We start from the raw sequence: 19,972 nt of genomic DNA on the forward strand, positions 1-19,972 counted from the left end.
TTGATACAAATCCGAAACATACTCGATCTTCGTTCCTGATATTCTTTCCGTGTTGAACTGCAACATCTTTGAATCCTCTTCATTGAATCCTGCGCCCACTGGCAAATTGATCGCCGAAGCAAACGATTTGCCAGGATACAAACGTATCCGTGAGTGATAAATCACCCAGAAGAATAATCCAATCCAACTACCCCCCTTATTTTACAGTTAGCAGGTAACAAGATAATATTGAGTCGAAGAAGTCAAACAAATATTCTCCACATAAGCCAGTTCATTACTATCCATAACCTAATGTGAAATATAAGATCTCTCCGCGAGATCTTTCCTCCCCAACCGCTAGCTATGCCCTGTCCCATGAGCTCACTTTCTTTTGTTGTCGCGGATTGCACTTCAGTTATGTACCTAGCGTGTATCCCTCTCATTGCAACAAAAGAAAGCTTATCATACCCGAATCATAACTAGGGTTCGCTTATCTTATATACCACTTCACAATCATCACTGGGCTTACTTTGCCAGTATCAATACATCATTCATCATTGGGCTTACTTTGCCAATCATCATTCATCAATCAACACTGGGCTTACTTTGCCAGTTTCAAACCATCACATCCAACTCATCACATCTCAAAATCCTGCCTGCAGGCAATCTAAAAATAAAACTTTCCAATTTATCCATTATCTAGCATCGTCTAGATGAGTTCTATTTCGCAACACCATCCCATGTCTCTAGGGTCCAATCTAGCATTCAAATCAAGTATCGATGCAATATACAACAAATCAATAATAATTAAAACAATTAATAAACAATGTAATCACGCAACTTATTATGAACGAGCCGTTGCCCTTAATCTTGTATAGTCACAATGTCAATAATAAAGTAAGAGTTTTTAAAATAAATTAAAAGAAAATTTTTCTGGGCTTTTATTAATTAATTCTAAGATAATAGATTAATTAAAAACCAATAAAATATATTAATTAGATAAAAATATTGGAGTATTTATCATGACCTAAATAAGAGTCCTAAAGATCCTACGCAACCAGTGGAGTGTCAAAAGTTGGATTCGGAGGGTCACAGGATTTATTTAAATAAAGACGTTAAATAAAGTAACCAAAAGTGAAGTAAATAGATAATAAATATTTTACAGTTTAAAATATATTGCGGTTAACAAAATTTTATCTTCAGAATGTAGAGAGTCTAAATAAAATTATTTGGGCATTTATAATAAGGTTTATAAGGTCGTAAAGAATTTTTGATTGAAAACGTTATAGAAATAACAATAAATAGTAAATTAAATAAAAAAAATATTAATTTAACAAGATATTATCTTTGAGATGCAAGGAGTCTAGGAAAAATTAGTTTGGGTGTTAAAACATTGTTTAGAAGGTCGCAAAGATTTTTCGTTTGTAAACTTTGATAGATAACTAATAAATAATTAAATAAATAGATAATTAAATAAAAAAAATATGATCTTAACAAGTTATGATCCTTGAGTTGTGAAAAGTCTAAGAAAAATAGTTCGGGCGTCATAAACGATGTTCGGAAGGTCGCAAAGTTGTTTCGAAACGTTTAAAACCAACTTAATCTATCAGATAAATTAAACTGATATAATTAATACGTTTTATACTAAGTTGATATTATATTGTAAAAAAGTAATATCAAGTCAGTAGTTTTTCATAATAATAATATCAGACGGAATGTAAAATAAATATCAGAAAGGTCATCTTCTTAGCAAATAATTACAAATAAAGTATCGGGCTCAAAAATAATATCAATTTGGTGAATACGGCAGAAAATGCTCATTGAACTATATATTTTTTTGTTCGGGACATAAGGTTAAGCATAAAAACACTTAATAACACTTAATATACTTAGAGAAGAGGTTGGATAGGATTATAATACCTTTAATCGGATCGAATTGATTTAAAAAAAACGAATCTTGAATTTTTGGAGAAGACAACTTCGGTTTTGGCGATCGGGGGACCTTGGGCTCGAATTGAATGATGCTTGGGGTTGAGGAAAGTGATTGGAATGATCAATTCGGGTCTCGGTTGGTCGGGGCTACGAAACCCACTTTTCTCTCTCTTTCTTTCTCTCTCTAGAACTCCATGGATTGAAACTTGATTTTCTCTTATTTTTCTCTCTCTTTTGGACTGGTGGAGCGTGGGGAATATTGTGGTGTAAATTTCGTGGGTCAATGGGGTGGGGTATTTATAGGAGAATTTCGGTGGAAGAGAATAAGAGTGAATTTAATGGGGTTGGGTTCATGGGATTTGGAATGGACGAATTTGGCTTGGTTTTAGGGTTAGGGAGGAAATAGAGACTGAGTAGGAGACGGAGAGACGGAAAGAGTTTGAGGTGAGGGAGGAGAAGGAGTGTGCATGTACTCATGTATGTGTAGGAAAATTTAAAAAAAGAATGCATGTATATATTGTATGCATAATTATATTTTAAAAAAAATTGCATTAAGAAAAATAATTTTAATAATATTATATTTAAAAAAAAATTGGGTTAAAAATTCGGATCGTTACAGTGGCTGCAGCCACTAATCTCATAATCAAGTACAATCCTATAAGTCACTTTTATGGATCGATTGAGCATGGACGAAATTTCTTTGCTAGCATGTGGCCAATGACTGACCCATGGCCGGCATAAGGGGCGACAGTACCTCCAATTTGAAATAATCCTAGAAATCCTATGACTTCCCACCTTCAAAATTGAAATTCTGATTGTTTGATGGGTTCGGTTGTTCCCTGACCTGATTATGGCGGAGAGATATAGGGAGATACAAAAGAGAGAAAAGTGGGTGGAAACGGCGGAATGGAAGTGGGTTCTTCTTTTTGTTGAGAGAGGAAAGGCAGTCACTACAACACGAAAGGGCTATAGCGAGGATTTAGTTTCCTCGCAAAAGCACCTGATTTCCTCGCAAAATTTATTAGCGAGGAAAATTTTCGTCGCCAGTTTTCGTCGCTAAAACCTTGTCGCAAAAAGTATTAACAAGGAAAAAAAATTCCTCGCCTATTTTGACATGTTGCGAGGAATTTTTCCTCGCTAAATCTTTTCCTCACAAATACCATTTGTCGTCGAATAGGCTACAAATTTATTACTACAAACAATAGGCGATTTAAACAAAAAAAATTCCAAAACAGAAGTAATCTCTCAGCATTTTTTGCATCTCCTGTTAATTGAACCTTGGTCCTCTCCCATAAGACGCGAAGCAACTACCAACCACACTACATTGTACTTTCTGTGAAATTGGTGAAACTTTATTTATATATTATCCCTTTCACCACTCCAAATTAATTTTTTCGACATTAATTTTGGCCTTTCTACTTTTTGTAGTCTTATAGTGTCTAAACTTTATTTGAACAAGTTAATTTTTTGCTAGCACAACAATTTTATCTAACTAACAACTTTTGAAGGACTAATAATGTGTTATTATTCTCATTTTTTGATGGGATAGTCCTAGCTTTTATGGAATGAGATTTTTGTCATCATAAACTTGAGATATATTTCAACGAAAAAGTTAGGGACAAAAAAAATTTACCTTAGAGTATCCCGAAAAGAGCAACTAGTGGTTGAGATTCAGTTTGATGTGTGAGACCCTATATATCAAAGTGAATTTCAACCACTAATTGCTTTTTTCGGGGTAAGTTTTCTTTGTACCTAGTACTAATATTTTAATATCAGATTATGAATAACAAAAGACATCACCCTCATTTTCTAATTTTAAAAGTGAGTTTGACCTTCTTTTTTGCCAAATACAAAGGGTATTATAGACTAGTAGTTTTTTTCATCATCGCTATAATAATATGAACAAAATTTATAAATATTCATATAAGATCATCCTAAAAGCACTAAAGACAATATTTTTTTAAAAATTTAATCTTTAATAAATTTATTAAAATTTTAAATTTCTCTCTCTCTCTCTCTCTCTCTCTCTCTCTCTCTCTCTCTCTCAATATTTATATGTATAAATAAAAGTATCCATGATACTTACAAAATTGCATTTGAAATTAATATTTAACATATTTATCTGGTTATAAAGGAATGCCATTAGAATCACCTAAGTTGGTTTAAATAAAAATCAACAAACTGTTTACGGGAAAAACAATTACAGCATGAATGCACAATACATATGAAATAGTGTATTTTTTGTGAAATAGTGCATTTTTATGTAGATGTTCTGAAAATAGAATTGTGATGATCCAACTTCGAGATACTTTAAATACGACATCAGTACTTTAAGATGTTTTTGACTTTATCTTCTGTTGAGTTTTTTACTATTATGGAAAAAATCATTGATACCTACACTTCAAGATATCTTTCATTGTTAATTAGAATAAGAAAAGTGGCAAATATATGAAGTTTTTTCACCAATTCAATGCGATTGGTGATGAAAACTATTTGTTCCCTTTTAACACTTTTTTATTTTAATATTCATAATGGTATAGTTTGTTATGTCATACCGTCGTGATATTACAAAATACATAGAAATATAATTAATAATAACTTATATATAAAAAAAGAATGAATCCTAAAAAAGGTAACGAAAGATTTTCTCATCAAAAAGTTACATTTGGCGAGGTTTCCTCGCTAGAAAAGGCGACGAAATTGAATTTCCTCGCAAATAATACTCCCTCCGTCCCATAAATTTGTCCGATCCGCAAAACGGAGACGTAAAAATAATACAATTTTTGTAAGAAAAGTTGGAAAAAAATTCAACAATTTACTAGATCTTGACGAGTTCTTTTAACTTATGAAAAAAATCTGAATTTTTTCTTGAAAGAAATACATTATTATCTTATAGTTCTCGTTTTGCGGACCGGACAAATATTATAGGACGGAGGGAGTATACTTTTAGCAAGGAAATTCATTTTCCTCGCTATAACCCTTTCGTGTTATAGTGAGTAATGAAGAGAGAGAAGTGAGAGATTTTGTCTTGACTCTTTCACTTTAAAGGGCATAATGGTGATTTTGATTGACTTTGTCGTGGCACTAAAGAAATGTCTCGTGGCATTAGCACGGACGCGGGGGGGCTGCTGTCCCAATTTTGGGGCCCACCCCGGTCTCGTTCCGATGATCTGAATCGTTCATTTTGTAGAGCTCGTCGAGTAGAACAACTATGCAAAAAATTAGCTTAATTGGATATCATTAAGTACCTGATCGGAGCCCATATAACTCTCAGTCCATGGGTTACAGTAGATTTGATCCAGTGTTTCGGATCCATTTTTTTTAAGATAAAAAGGTTCCGATCAGGTACTTAATGATATCCAATTAAGCTAATTTTTTGCATAGTTGTTCTACTCGACGAGCTCTGCAAAGTGAACGATTCAGATCATCGGAGCAAGATCAGAATGGGCCCCAAAATGGGGTGCAGCAGCATGCTGTTGTCCCCAAGAGAACAACAGCCCCCCTCCCTCTCCGCATTAGCACCACCCTTATTTTTTGAATTGTGATTTTGACACTTCAAAAATTAATGGAGAGGCTCTAAAATTGAACTGTATTAATATACAAAACGACGTCATTTGGAGTATTTCCTTCAATTTTTAAAGTGCTAAAATCAATTTCCTATTTTTATAGGATACATGTCTGCCCACTACTAAGATAAAATTCGGACTCCGTTGGAGCGAGGGAAATGGGAGGTTGATAGTTCAGAGTTGATACCATTAAAGGCATTAAACTGTTTTGTGTGTACGAGGCTGGCTGGCTGGCATCTTCTTCTCCGGGGAATTGATGACTGAATCGTTATGCATTGCATGCATGGGGCTGGCTGATCAGCTCCCTCTAACACTCCACCCAAATCCAGGCTTGTCAGGGCCATTGCCCACATCTGACGCCTCTACAGCTAGCTTTCACGAGTGATTTTCAATTTTCACTTTTGTACGGAGACTGTCCCTAACTATGACTGTCCCTCAGTATTATAAACCCTAATCACGTGATAAATGGTATTGGAAGAATGGAATATATATATATATATATATATATATATATATATATATATATATATATATATATATATATAGTCATTTTCAAATAAAGACCTCTCCATTCCTCCCATTTTTCGTTCGAATTTCGATGATCCGAGCCGCTCAATATGTTCAGAACGTGATTTTAAAAGTACTTGCGAGGAATCAGCAAAAAAATTGACCAGGAAGGGCTTCATCCAAGCAGTTTTTATTTGAACCGTTCGATAAAAAACAAACAAAAACTTCTCGGATGAAGCCTTCCCGGTCATTTTTTTTTGCTGATTTCTCACGGGTACCCTTAAAATCACGTTCTGAACACATTGAGCGGCTTGGATCATCAAAATTCTATCGGGAAAGGGAGGTTCTCATTTTATTAAGTTAAGGTGGTTCTTAAGAGAATGGGACTATATATATATATATATATATATATATATATATATACAGTCCGGATCCAATGAGGGATCCCGCACGGTGCTATCGTGCGGGACTCCCCTTTCCCGATCGAATTACGACGATCCGAGCCGCTCAAAGTGATCAGAACGTGATTTTAAGGGTACCCGCGAGAAATCAGCAAAAAATATGATCAGAAAAGGCTTCATCCGAACAGTTCTTTATTGAACGGTTCAGTAAAAAACTGTTCGGATCAAGCCCTTCCCGATCATTGTTTTTGCCAATTTCTCGCGAGTACCCTCAAAATCATGTTCTGCACACTTTGAGCGGCTCGGATCGTCGCAATTCTATCGGGAAAGGGGAGTCCCGCACGGTAAGCCCGTGCGGGATCCCTCATTGGATCCCGAGTGTGTGTGTATATATATATATAGTTTCTCTTCTAAGGATCACCTTATTTTAACTAAAATGCGGACTTCCCTATTCCTCTCAATTTTCGATTGAATTTCGATTATCCGAGCCGCTCATTGTGATCAGAACGTGATTTTAAGGGTACCCATGAAAAATCAGTAAAAAAATGACCTGAAAAGGCTTGATTTGAGCAGTTTTTATTTGAACCGTTCAATAAAAAACAAACAAAAACTACTCGGATGAAGCCTTTCCTGGTCTCTCTTTTTTGTTGATTTTTCATAAGTACTCTTAAAATCACGTTCTGAATACATAGAGTAGTTCGGATAATCGAAATTCGATCGGAAAAGGAAGGTCCGCATTTTATTAAAATGAGGTGGTTCTTACGGGAGATTAACTGATATATATATATATATATATTCACACACGCGTGCGCGCGCGATTTAATTTGTTATTTGTTCAAAATCATTTAGGAGGGGATGAGAATTGACCTCAATGGTGTCCCCATTTAATTATTTGTTCAAGAAAGTCTATGAAGATTGTATTTTCGTTGACTTCTTGAATAGTTTACTTACGTAGAGTTGCATCTACTCGTTGACATTTGTTCGGACGAACAATTGTGTCCCTTCTGTTTGTAACTATTTGGGATAGTCACGAACACTTTTATATATGTATGCGTTTCCATCATTTGATTTACTTTGACATTAATTGATAGTCACAAACACCATTATATAGTTAGTCTAAATTTTGAATGAAAAGTTAAAAGATTTAATCAAGTATTTACATATATTCAATTGAGCTGATTTGTATCGAGTCACTAGAAAAAATATTTTAAAATTTACTAACGGATCTGATCACTATGTAGGACCCGAAGCGGGTCTTACATGGCGATTTACACCACCCCATTGATCGGTATCCTTAACATAATGCTATGAGTATATATATGCCTTGGGGATATAAGATTATGGCAGAGAAATACTGCAGTAAATCTTTTCTCTCTTTTTTTGCCAGACGATAAAATGTGAGTATGTTAGTAGAGTTTGATTACTATTTACAACAACAAGCCATCGTCGTTCCACCGCCTAAATGTTCACTCGCAACTGCTTAAGCTAGAGCTCTGGCCCAGAATTTTTGTAACAATCTTGTTATTCTTCCAAGTGGGGACCATACGTTGGCATTATGAGTTATTGATACTTCTTCAAGCAATAGAAATATCTTCTATTTTACCTTCAAAAAGTTAACAGCATCTTTTTCAATATAGGCTTCAAAAGCCTCATTTTAGGCCAATCTCATCAGCAATGCCAAAAAAATTTGTTTGAAGTTTTGGACTGGGATTCGGCTTCTAACCAATGGTATGTTGGGACTAGGGAGATTTTTGGGCTCATCTGATGCAGGGAAGCGTAAATTAAAAAGATTGAACACGCAACAAGGACAAACAAGGACAATAATAAATAGTACAAAGAGAAACTTTCTCTAGCTTGATGCAAGAAAGCGTATTGGAAAAGCAAGAGCAATATGAAAACAATTCCACAGCTCACAATATAAAGAAAGCACTTTGTTTTCTTCACATTCAAACTCAACTCAAATTGTCATGAGACGTACAACTCAATTTAGATATACACAAAACCATGTATTTTCGTAAGACAAAGAAAGGAGTGATAAGGATCGTCTATGTCACGAGATTCTAATGATCTCCGATCACAAGGAATTTTTACATGAATGATCTCCTCGGAGGGCCACAAAAATTGAATGGTTTAGGTCATCGGAACGGGCCGCAAATAAGAAACCTGCAGCATGAAACGGTACTAGAGAGAAGAAGCCTTATTTTTAATCTACACAACTGATAAAGAAGGACAAACAAGTACAGGTGGTAATGCTCGAGATGCTTCAACTAACTATCAAATGGAAGAAAGCTCATGCCTCACGGACACCTACAAGGCTACAATCACGCACCGGTACCGCAGGGGAAATTTGCGCGTCGATAATATTGTCCATCGTTTTTTTTATGAAAGTGTTTAAAGACTAGTTTACGCTCACATCGACTGACGGATCTCACCGTGTACCGGCAGGCCCCATCGAAGGTATCATGATGCAATGATGGAGCTTCTAAAGTCAAATCAAATGTGGAAGGTAGTGGTAGAAACAGACAAGGGCTGAAGCCATCACGTAGAGCCATCATCGATCGGCGGAATCAGCCTATAGAATTCTATGGTGGAACTGACAGAAGAAAAAAACAAAAAAAACGAAACAAACTACTGTACCCACCAACTTCACCCATGTTTTTATGTCAGAAAATTTAAAAAAAAAAAACAAAAAAGAAAAAAACAATTAGGATAGCAATGATGAAACCTTTCCCTCAGAAAGTAGTCAAAATTGTGTCATGATTACACCAATCTGCTCTTGCGCCCTAAGCAGTCTAATTTCGTCATAGCTGAGCAAAAAGCAAAGGAAATTAGCAGGACTGGAAAACTCTCCAGGAAAGATTTCTTGGGAAATCAAGAACTCGCAAGTGTTTTTTAGCTAGAAGAGAGAAAAACTCACCTTTCTCATCTGGAGTCCATTTCGGGCTGTGTCATCGTGTATGGAAGCAACAATTTGGGGGGAATGAAGCCTGGTCCGAAGACACCGAAACCCGGATCGTCGTTTTACGCATCCGGAAGGACGCGTAGATCTGGTTTCGTGACCTCGAGCCAGACAACATTCCCCTCAAAACAGCGTTATCGAAGCTTCGATTTTAACTCTAGCGACTGTCAATGCCTAGCACTGCAATTCAGCCATCAGACATGGGGATGGAATGAAGGAGATGATGATGATATGAGAGAGTGGTGAATGAGAAATGAAATGAGGGTCTCTCAAGTCAAGATGAAGTGAGGGCCGAGGGGGTAGAGTTATAAGTAAAGAAAGGGAATTGAACAGTAGCAGTGGAAAGGTAATTGGGAAAAAGGACAAAAACAGAGTCATAAAAGCAGAGGAACAGACACCTCCGACCCTACAGCTCCAACAACTGGCCAGAGGGTGGTTCCAGACATGATGACCACGACCAAAATGTTTCCGGAGTAATGTTATACACACAACTTTGAAAGTGTAATTTTTCGGTTGCAATTGTGTTCGGAATCGTTCGATACACATAGATTCACGTGTATTGAACGGTTTTTGAATAAAGTTGCAACCGAAATTGTGTCTTAAAGTTGTGTTCGTAGATTCTCTGAGATCCAAAAGCTCTCTTTCTCCCCCTCTCACACGAACACTAATGTCAAAAGTAAATTGATTCCGTATTAACCTCGGGAATCATGACCATTATGACCTAATCACAAAACTACTTTATAGCGCAGAGTTAACCAATCCAACAAATTCTGGCCCATGCAAATCTCGTAAATTCATTCATATTAAGAGGATCATGAGTTAAAATTTGTGTTGTGACCGCTTTAGATTTTCAAAATTTTTCAAATTCAGGGCTCCGTCTACTCTTTTACCTTATATAGTAATCCAATAGAAGGGTCTCATTTTTAATTTCAGCTACACTCAGTTATGAGTACTTGGGTCTTACGGGGAACTTTTTCCATCGATGGATGAAAACCATATTGTTTAGATATTATAATTAGCACATGTGCAAATCCCAACAACAAGAAGAAAAAGACTTGAAAGGTGAAACCTCTGAATCTCTAAAGAGAGATTTTTTCAATGCTGAGCGGGTATATCCTATGTGGTACCTGTTTGGTGCCGAGCCGTCCGATACACTTTTGGACGGTTCGGATTGAAACCATCTATCTCCTCTTACCCCAACACTTTCTCTCTCTTTTTTTTCTCTCCAAATCTGAGCCGTTCAAATACATAATGAACGGCTCAGATGCGCGAGCGGGCACCACGTGGTACCCGCTCGGCACTGAAAAAAAATTCCTAAAGAAAAAAATCAAACAGAAGTCCACCAAAAAAAAAAATGAGTCAGAAGACCACTGAATAAATAATTGGTGCCTTTTCATTGTAGAAAGCAATATTAGGTTGTCTTACATGAAAAAGGGAACCCTCGTTCAATGCGTAACTCCTCTTTCTACGCTCCCGGGGGAAAATATCGAGAGAGAGAGAGAGAGAGAGAGAGAGAGAGAGAGAGAGATCACAGTCAGCGGTTCCTTTCGAAAAAGAAAATAAGTCAGATGATAGCTTCTGATCAGGTCCAGTTACACCAATATGGGTAGTAGCAAATCTGATTCATAGCTTTCATATGTCATAACCATTTTAGGGTTTCGGATGACTTTGGTCCTATCCTATGTCACTGTCTTAGTTTTTTTTTTTTTAATTTCTTTTCACGTATTGAACAGTTAATCGCAAATCCCCTTTAGATTCTCTGATATTGTTTACTCGTATTGGACAAATAAATTAGGAATATGCTTAGGAGAAATCAGATTTCTTTTTTACTGTATCAGGGAAGGAAAGGAATTACAGGAGTGGAAGTAGTATTTTAGAAATTGCAAAAAGTAACTCTTAGCATGTATACCAAAGTTAAAAAGGAATAGTTATTGAAAAATTCTAAAATCAGACCAGTGGGCTGACAATAATGAGTATGTGAATTTGTATTAAAGGGTATAAAAAGTACACAGAAATACGTATTTTCCTTGTCTTCTAATGTGCTTATCGTAAACCCAGTGGGCTGACAATAGTAAGACCGATAGTTATTTGTCCTGTTTAAAATGGGAATAAGTAGTACAGTAGTTTTTTAGAAAGAGAAATTCAATCTATAGCTCTACTATACTCAGTTCACGTGATCAGTACTATTTTAAGTACTATATTAAATGCCGATATTTAACCAACTAGGATTGGTCTAATTGGTCGCACTTGTGATGAAAAGCCAAATTAATTAGTCACCCTCGACGTATATTTTCTTTTGATGCTGACGGCAAAGAAAACTAGAAGGAAAAAACAAAATCTTGGTGTCGTTGAAGTCAGAATTACAGCGACTTCAATTTTGTTTGTATTTTTTCATTAGTTGGAGGGTCTTCGGGAGAGATTCTGAGTCCTGATTCTGGATTCTGGAATGTAATATTCTTGCATCATGGAAATGTTTGGCAAGGAATTCAGGAAATTAATGAATTCTGGCAAAATGGATTCTCAAAACAAACATACGGAGCCACATGCGAATAATTTATTTTTCAAATACTTTTGTAAATACTTTCATAGATTCTGATTATGGGTTTTTCATAATCCAAATTCCACAATACACCATATCCAGAATCTATAATTCACCAAAATAATCTGTGCCGAACACCCTCTTTGTTTCTTCCTGTTCATTGGGGAAAGGGGTTTGGTGGGAATGGGTGTTGGTCATTGGCAAGGCCAATTCACATTGAGAAAGTATATTGGGCCGAGTCATGAGGTTTAAAAGATAAAAAGCCCAACTCCATGTCAAGCTATGGAAGCTATCTCCCTTTAAAAGGTACAAATTCCTTCTCCAACCCAACTCTTTTCCTCCTAATCAAAAATACTAGAAGCACATTTTGTTTATCTTGTTTATTCACGTTTTCATCTACATACTTCAATCTTACTTCCTATTTTTCCTATCTATCCATACATCAAGGCTCCGTTTGTGCTTCGTAAATTGAAATGGGATAATCTAGACCCTTCATATTATGTGACCGGCCTCTCTCGGCTGGATAAATGCAGCTAGCAAAATTGGGATGTCGCAAAATGACTAACCATATAGAGACCCTATTGGAGTGAATTGAGCTAACCATTTTTCACAGGCTCATTTACCTAGTAGATTGGAGATGCTCATTAGGAGTTCTGCCAGTCAACCATAACATTATTTTTGTCATGTTTAGATGAATAATATCCCTTACACAAGTAAACAAAAAGATATACTTTCCATGAAATTTTTTCTTATCCTTCATGGTTAATGAAAATTTTGTTTTCTGTCGACCTAGTGAACTATATACACCCTCACTAATAAATACCTTTAGTTTTTTTGTTTTCATGTTTGCTTTTTGAATGGCACAAACCACCTTTAGGGTTCGTTTGATATGTATTTTATTAGCTTATTTACTTAATATCTAACTATAAATCTAAATCTAGACACTGTGAGAAACTACCACTTTTCTATCAAGTTGTTGTCAATACCGGCAATTGGAAGTTGGAATGTCAAGTTTCGATGAATCGAAGGTTATGTTTCAAGCAAATCCGCTTTTCAGGTGAGGAAAAGCTGCAGGAAAAAACGAAGAAAAAGGAGATGAAGAAAGGAGGAAAATAGGCAGGAAAGTAATTTCTTCACTCTTTTTTCAGATTTATTTTTGCTCAATTAGTGTTTTGGTGTGAATGCATATTCTAAACGGGACGCGCATTTCAACTAAAGCAGAAATGCCCAAAACCCCACAAGACCTCATAATCCAAGGCACAAATCTTTTCTTTTCTTTTCTTTATCAGCAAAAGTGACATTTTATATGGGAAAACTTGATAAAGGATAAGTCGAGTTGGGAGGAGAGGAGAGGGAAATCCAATCAAACGTTGGATGAAAAAACAAAAAAAAAACACCTTTAAGGGCCAAAGCCGAAACACCCATGGGTAGGGGTGATACCGGTCCGGTTTCGACCGGTTTTGGCGTATTTTTCGGTCGAAACCGGTTATCAGGTCTGAGATTTTTAAAAAAAGAAACCGATTGAGATAATACGGTCCGGTATTGACTGGCTCAACCGGTTTCGGTCCGGTTTATCCGGTTTTCATTCATGGGTCATATTTTGGGCCCAACACATCAAAAAATCCACAATTCAACCCACAAAATATCAACTAAAAACCCATAATTCAACCCCTTTTTTTGGGCCCAACAAAAAAGGATCAATTTTGAGCTCAATACATTAAAAAAAAAACCCATAAAAACATAATTAAGCCCATAAAAATAGTTTATATATATATATATATATATATATATATATATATGATTGATTTTATATAACAAATATATTTTATTACTCCCTCCGTCCCTAAATGTTTGGCACTTTTGGGAGTTCTAACTTTTAAGGAACAAATATTATTGTATTGTGCAAAAATCAAGTATCCAATCTTACCCTTCTAGTGTACTTTGAATAGTACTTGAAAATTTGAATTTGAAATTTGGTACCCAAAAGAAAAGGGTAACATAGGAAATTTATCATATTTTGCTTTTGACTTTTCAAAATGGACAAATAATATAGGACAATAAAAAACATGAAAGTACCAAACATTTAGGGACGGAGGGAGTAAAATAATATACACCAAAAGGGTAGGTAGCCTAGTGGAAAAGAGGGGGGAGATCCTTCTAGCCTTCCAGGGTTCGATTCCCCTCCCCTTTGTATATATATATATATATAATCGGTCCGATTTCAACTGGTCTTTAAAACACATAAACCGTATCGAAATTATTTTTCTAGTTTATAAAAATTTTATAAACCGGAACCGGATCAAAATTATTCGACCGATTTGAAAAATTCGGTCCGGTCCAGTTTTTCCGGTTTCAATCGATTTTTCGGTCTCGGCTAACAGCCCTACCCGTGGGTCAAGCCACCAAAAGGGTTTGGTGAGATTACACAAGTCCAATATGAACACAACTTCATTTCACAAAATTGAGTCAGCAAAATTATTTTTAAACTTTCACAAAATACTCCTATATATGAACACAACTCCATTTCTTGCAATAGATTTGAGAGATTGACTTGTGTAGCCAATAAGACAAAGGGATTGGTTAGGCAATCATGTAGTAGCACAAATAGGTCATGCTTCGAAGGAATGGAAATATATGCACACCCCTCCTGGAAGGGGTGCAAACAAGTCAAGTCGAATCTGAGATTTTTTTTGTGTTCGAGCTCAGTTCATTTAGTGCATGAGTCTAAAAGTCGAGTTCGAACTCGGCTCGTTTACAAACAAGTAGAGCCATTAACGAGTCAAGCCGGGCCTATACAAATGTACCGAGCTTTTGGAGTATTAAGCTCAGCTCGTTTACTACATAAACTTAAAACTCGAGTTCGAGCTCAACTCAATTACTTAACAAGTCGAGCCGAGCTCGAGCTGCTTGAGTTCATTTGAAGCTCCACCTCGTAGTAATTTGATTTGGTAATGCACTTATGTGACAGAGGTTAAAGGAACTCGTGTGTGAACAATCATTTTGTCGTTCATGGGAAAAAACTACTCCTATATACAATCAAATCAACTTTGGCTGAAGACAGTCAAAATCTTGTGCCCCACCCCACGTTCTCATACAACCCCACGCCCTTGCTTTCACAAACTCCAAATATGGACCTAAAAAACTTCAAATTTCAACACAAAAAGCTTTATATAACGCAATCACTCATTATCTGATCACTTCCATCCACTTTAATAGCAGATAAATTTTAACCACGAGGAGTTGGCCTAGTGATAAGGACCGAGAATCGGAAATTTAACCCTCGGTCTTAATTTCAAAATCTTTCAGGTGCTATCAATTCCTTTGAGACCAAGTCTATGAGTGTTCAAAAAAACCGCCCGAACCGTAAAACCAGTCCGATCTAGACCGAACTGTCCCATTTGGTTCAGTTCTGCGGTTCTACGGTCAGGTTATAGTTCCAAAAAAATAAGAATCGTTAATTTTAGTTCGGTTACTAGTTCTCAATTAATGAACCGTAGTTAGAACCGAACTGGACCGTTTCAAACTAAGATAAATATAGAAATATATGTGTGTAATTAAATATGTATTTGAATTTGGTAGGTTAATCTTTTCTTTGCTAAACTTGATTTATTTAGAGATGAAATCTCATTTGTTAGAAAAGCTTTTGTTTTTTTCCTTCCTTTCCTATTCCAGCAGATTATCTTCCTATTTTTTTAAATTTATGAGTTCATATTTTGTGAATAAGTGTTTGGATGCCTATTCGATAGAACTGGAACCGAACCAAAACCGGACTGGTCTTGCAGTTTGGTTCTGGTTAAGTTCCATGCATATATTGGTTAGGCTTTGGTTCCTAATTTTCTAGAACCGTTTGAAATGACCCGGTAACTGATTTTCTAGATAATCAGACCAATCCGGACCGTGTATACACCAGCCCATACAAAGCTTTCTTCTATAACTTTAATTGGAACCCCGCAAATAGGCGGTGAAATTGATCATCCGTTATTAATCGGTGTGCATATAAACTGACCTAAACAGCTGATTTACAAGAGATTCTTATGCACTTTTCTATAGAATTAAGAATTAAGAGACCTCATACGGTCATACCAAAAAATGAGATCTCCTAGGGCTTGGGAAAGAATTACAAAATGAATTCTCCACATTCAAATACACGATGAACTTATGGGTTTTTTTTATCTGCCATTATCTTATGTTGTGAACGGGCAGAAAAAACCTAGCACTTTCCAAAGGAAAAGAATGACCACGTAAGACGGTTTACTGAGGTTGACCGAAAAGAGTTGGCAGAAGCTGATTGGTTACCTGGGGACAGCATTACCATGGCTTTGTCTGGACGCAATAATCCAGTGATACCACTTTCGTATGTCTTTCTACAACGTGTCACTCTACGGACGGCATGGGACGATTGTTTTCTCTGTGAACGACAAAAACACTCTTAAACTCTTTTACTTTTTCTTTTTCTTTTTTTTTTTGGTAATGCAGAATGTCCCTGACCAGCTTGCTCGTACATTGAATTAACTCCAAGAGTTATTGGTAAGGAGAATCGAGCCTGAGACTTTAGAATGAAACAAACACCTTAAGTTCCAAGCTAAGACCACTCGATCAACCCCTTGGGGTTAATACAAATACTTTTAAAAAAAAAAAATACTCTTAAACTTTTCTAATTCAAAAAGACTAATATTTGACCCCTAACCACAAGAAAGCCTTATCTTTTAATGATATAAATTTTCATTCTATTCTTTCATAACTCTTTATCCAACCCACTAACTGGGAGACTAGTTCAGCGTCCACTAGTGAGGGTCTCAATTAAACGAGACAAAGTTAAGTATCGTATGTCTTACTCAACACAAAAATTAAATTCTACACGAGTGACAGTCGAACTCCAAATCAAAAACTTCCTAAAGTCCCTGGTGCGTCATTGCGCTAACTCTTGGGGTTTTTAGTTTCCATTCCATTTTTAACATCCCAACACTCAACTATTTTTATTTACACAGTAGGGAACAAGGAATTGACTTCTAATAGTCAGGAAACCATTTCTTGAAAATCTACCGCTGAAGGTATCTCAGTGGTTCAGGTCTTTAATTAGATATTTTTTCGACCCCAACACACAATAAAAAGTGGTTCCTAATTATAGACTGGATTAGAACGTGCACAGAGACACCAAGAACAGGTGTTCGAATGGAGAAGCAACTGAGGGGGGAATATCAACATCATGGGTGCACAGCTGGTACTTCACCATAAACAGCCCAAGCCCCACAAGATTAGATAGACACGGCTTCCACCGCAATATATAGCTCATATAGTCATACCTCACACCCAGTCCCCGCTAACCCCTCTCTCTCTCTCTCTCTCTCTCTCTCTCTCTCTCTCTCTCACGCACAGAGCTAAGAGAATGCTGGCAATGAGAGACACCTCTCCGGCAGCAGCAGTGGCAGCCGCCGCGAAAGCAGAGGTTTCTTTGTCATCTGGGGAATCAGAGCTAAATGTGATGGCAAACATATGGAAGGCAAACAAATGGAAGACCAAGAGCAAGAACACAAATAGGAAAAGATTCACCGATGAGCAAATCAGGTTACTGGAATCTATGTTCGAGACGGAGTCGAGGCCTGAGATGGAGATAAAATACAAGTTGGCTAATGAACTAGGGCTCCACCCACGCCAGGTTGCTATATGGTTCCAGAACAGAAGAGCCAGATCCAAGTCTAAGCTGATTGAGCAAGAATACAACCTTCTAAAAAGAAGTTACGACAATCTCGCTTCTAAGTTCGACTCCTTGAAGAATGAGAATCAGAGTTTACTCATCCAGGTACACACCATTCTAATCCAATACAACATCGTAGACTCACACACATTTAGACACTTACGCAACATATTTTTGGTGATCAACAGCTGCAGAAACTAAGAAATCTGATGGGAAAGCCGCAAGATCCTGGAAAATGCAGTGACGAAGAATGTGACAACATGGACACCCACAGTGACGCAGAAGAGGAAACTAACCGTCTTTTGGATTGTAACCAACCTAAAAACAGAGGGCCTTTACGTGATGATAGTAGTGAAAACCTAGAGTACGTTACTGAAGAAGCCAATATTCTGAAGATGGCTGAAATAGTACCCGATGGATCCTTCATATCAACTGGAAACTGGTGCAGTTTTGAGTTGAACTTTGAGTCCGGTGGTGTTTTGGACCACCCGAGTTGTAGTTCAGAGTGGTGGGAAATTTAGATCAGTTTATATCAACAGCTTCATCATACCCATAGAGTGAGCCAGAGTGACATTGAGATTAAGAATGCAGGAATGTAGTCGTGGCCACTGGCTAATCACTAGAGCATGAGTCCATCCCCATACTCCTATGGTGCCTCCAATTAGGTCAAGAGGATTAAGAACTAAAAGAAGTAAGCAGATGAGGTAAAATCCTAGCTACATGTATTCAAGGGATGTGAAGGACCTACATATTTTGCATGTGATGCATGCAGCAGGTGTCTATTTGTTTATATACTTGTCTGTGTGCATGAGAGAGAGTATGTCATAATGTACTTATTGAAGTTCAAAACAGCGAGAACAAAATTTGTAAGCAGATGAGGTAAAATCAGAGTTACATGTATTCAAGGGATGTGAAGGACCTACATATTTTGCATATTATGTATGAAGCAGGTGTCTATTTGTTTATACACTTGTCTGTGTGCATGAGAGAGAGAGAGAGTATGTCATAAGGTACGTATTGAAGTTCAAAACAGCAAGAACAAAATTTTGACAATTGAAGTTTAAGAAAACCAGCAGTTCTATTTTAGCAAAGCCCTGAAATAACTTAATTAATCACAATTATAAAACATCTTCTCAAGTTACTCTCTCTGTTCTTTCTTCTTTCCTGCAAATAATGACATACTTGGCAATGTCTGAGGACAATCAGCCCACCTACTCTTTGCCCCAATCTTTCAATGTGAGACATTTACATAAAAAATCTTCTGGATAGATTCAAGATGCAAGAACTTCTGACGTGATTTCGTCTTTGATAGATTTCAAATGCAAAAAACCTACTGTATTGACTTTTCTGCTATGGAGCTCAACAATCAGGAACTCCACCGACTTACGAAAAGGAATTTTTTTTTTGAAAAATTGTTTCCTTTATTCAGCCACCCATTTTTCTCCTCACCACCACCCAATCTGTTGAGGCCACTGTGACCTCGTTGGTCATCCAAATAAAATCACCCCTTAACCAACCAACTTGATCAACATGGACCAGCAGCGCAAACTTAAAAGGACCCTTAATCTAATATTTCAACACTCAATGATGCGCCTCTATTCTAGTGCCACCCCTTGGTAAGTCCCTTAAAATACAAAGATTTCTCATGGTGTGAATAACGCAAGCTAAGCTACAGCTGGTGCACATAAAAGTCTCCAGACATGGATTTTCTTTAAAACAATGGGGTCTAGGTGTTCTTTAACTTGAGCTATCAAATGTGAGAATTTGAAAGCAGTCAAATTTCACCTAAAGGCCAAAATTTAAATGTGCAGATAGAATTGTTAAGTTACCAGTAGTCCCAAATGCTTAGCTTAAGCTATTAGGAAATGAACCCAACAATGTATATTAAGCTATTCAACATTCTCATGTGCAACCCCGTCTTGCACGTGGAGATGGAAATTTTTTCAAAGATAGAGCAAAAGAGAATGCGAAGAGGAGAAGCAGAATGCAAATGGAGAACAAATACAAACGGAGAGATTTGAATCCAAGCTCTCTCCCAACCTGAACTCTGCTACCATGTTACACAGTTTTGGGTAGAACTCAACCTCAAAAGTTGGCCATTGAAGTGAAGGTGCCCTCATTCTTGTATACTTCATATTACTTTGATGCCTCAACGATGTGGGATTTAGCTTCACAAGAATCACACCCCTCCTCAAGCATACTGCCCACTACGTGGCACCTGCCGTGTACAGGTTGAAAAACACACCCTATACATCTCTGGTACCTAGCTCTGATACCATGTTACACGGACTTGGTTAAAACTCAAACCCAAAAGCTAGTATAAACCCCCTAACATCCTCGATTTAAGGGTAAGCCCTATGGAATGAGCTTTTATTACTGGTTTTTAGCTGGTTT

At 36.9% G+C, this 19,972-nt stretch overlaps 1 protein-coding gene across 1 annotated transcript; it reads left to right on the forward strand.

Annotated features, from left to right (window-relative positions):
* Positions 1–17,172: 17,172 nt before the first annotated feature.
* LOC131334405 (homeobox-leucine zipper protein ATHB-12-like) lies at positions 17,173–18,511 on the forward strand. Its single transcript, XM_058369392.1, has 2 exons — positions 17,173–17,683; positions 17,767–18,511. The coding sequence occupies exons 1-2, from the start codon at positions 17,270–17,272 to the stop codon at positions 18,097–18,099; spliced, it is 747 nt and encodes a 248-aa protein (XP_058225375.1). The 5' UTR covers positions 17,173–17,269; the 3' UTR covers positions 18,100–18,511.
* Positions 18,512–19,972: the final 1,461 nt, after the last annotated feature.

The sequence above is a fragment of the Rhododendron vialii genome, chromosome 7a (genome assembly GCF_030253575.1).
Source record: "Rhododendron vialii isolate Sample 1 chromosome 7a, ASM3025357v1".
Lineage (NCBI taxonomy): Eukaryota > Viridiplantae > Streptophyta > Magnoliopsida > Ericales > Ericaceae > Rhododendron > Rhododendron vialii.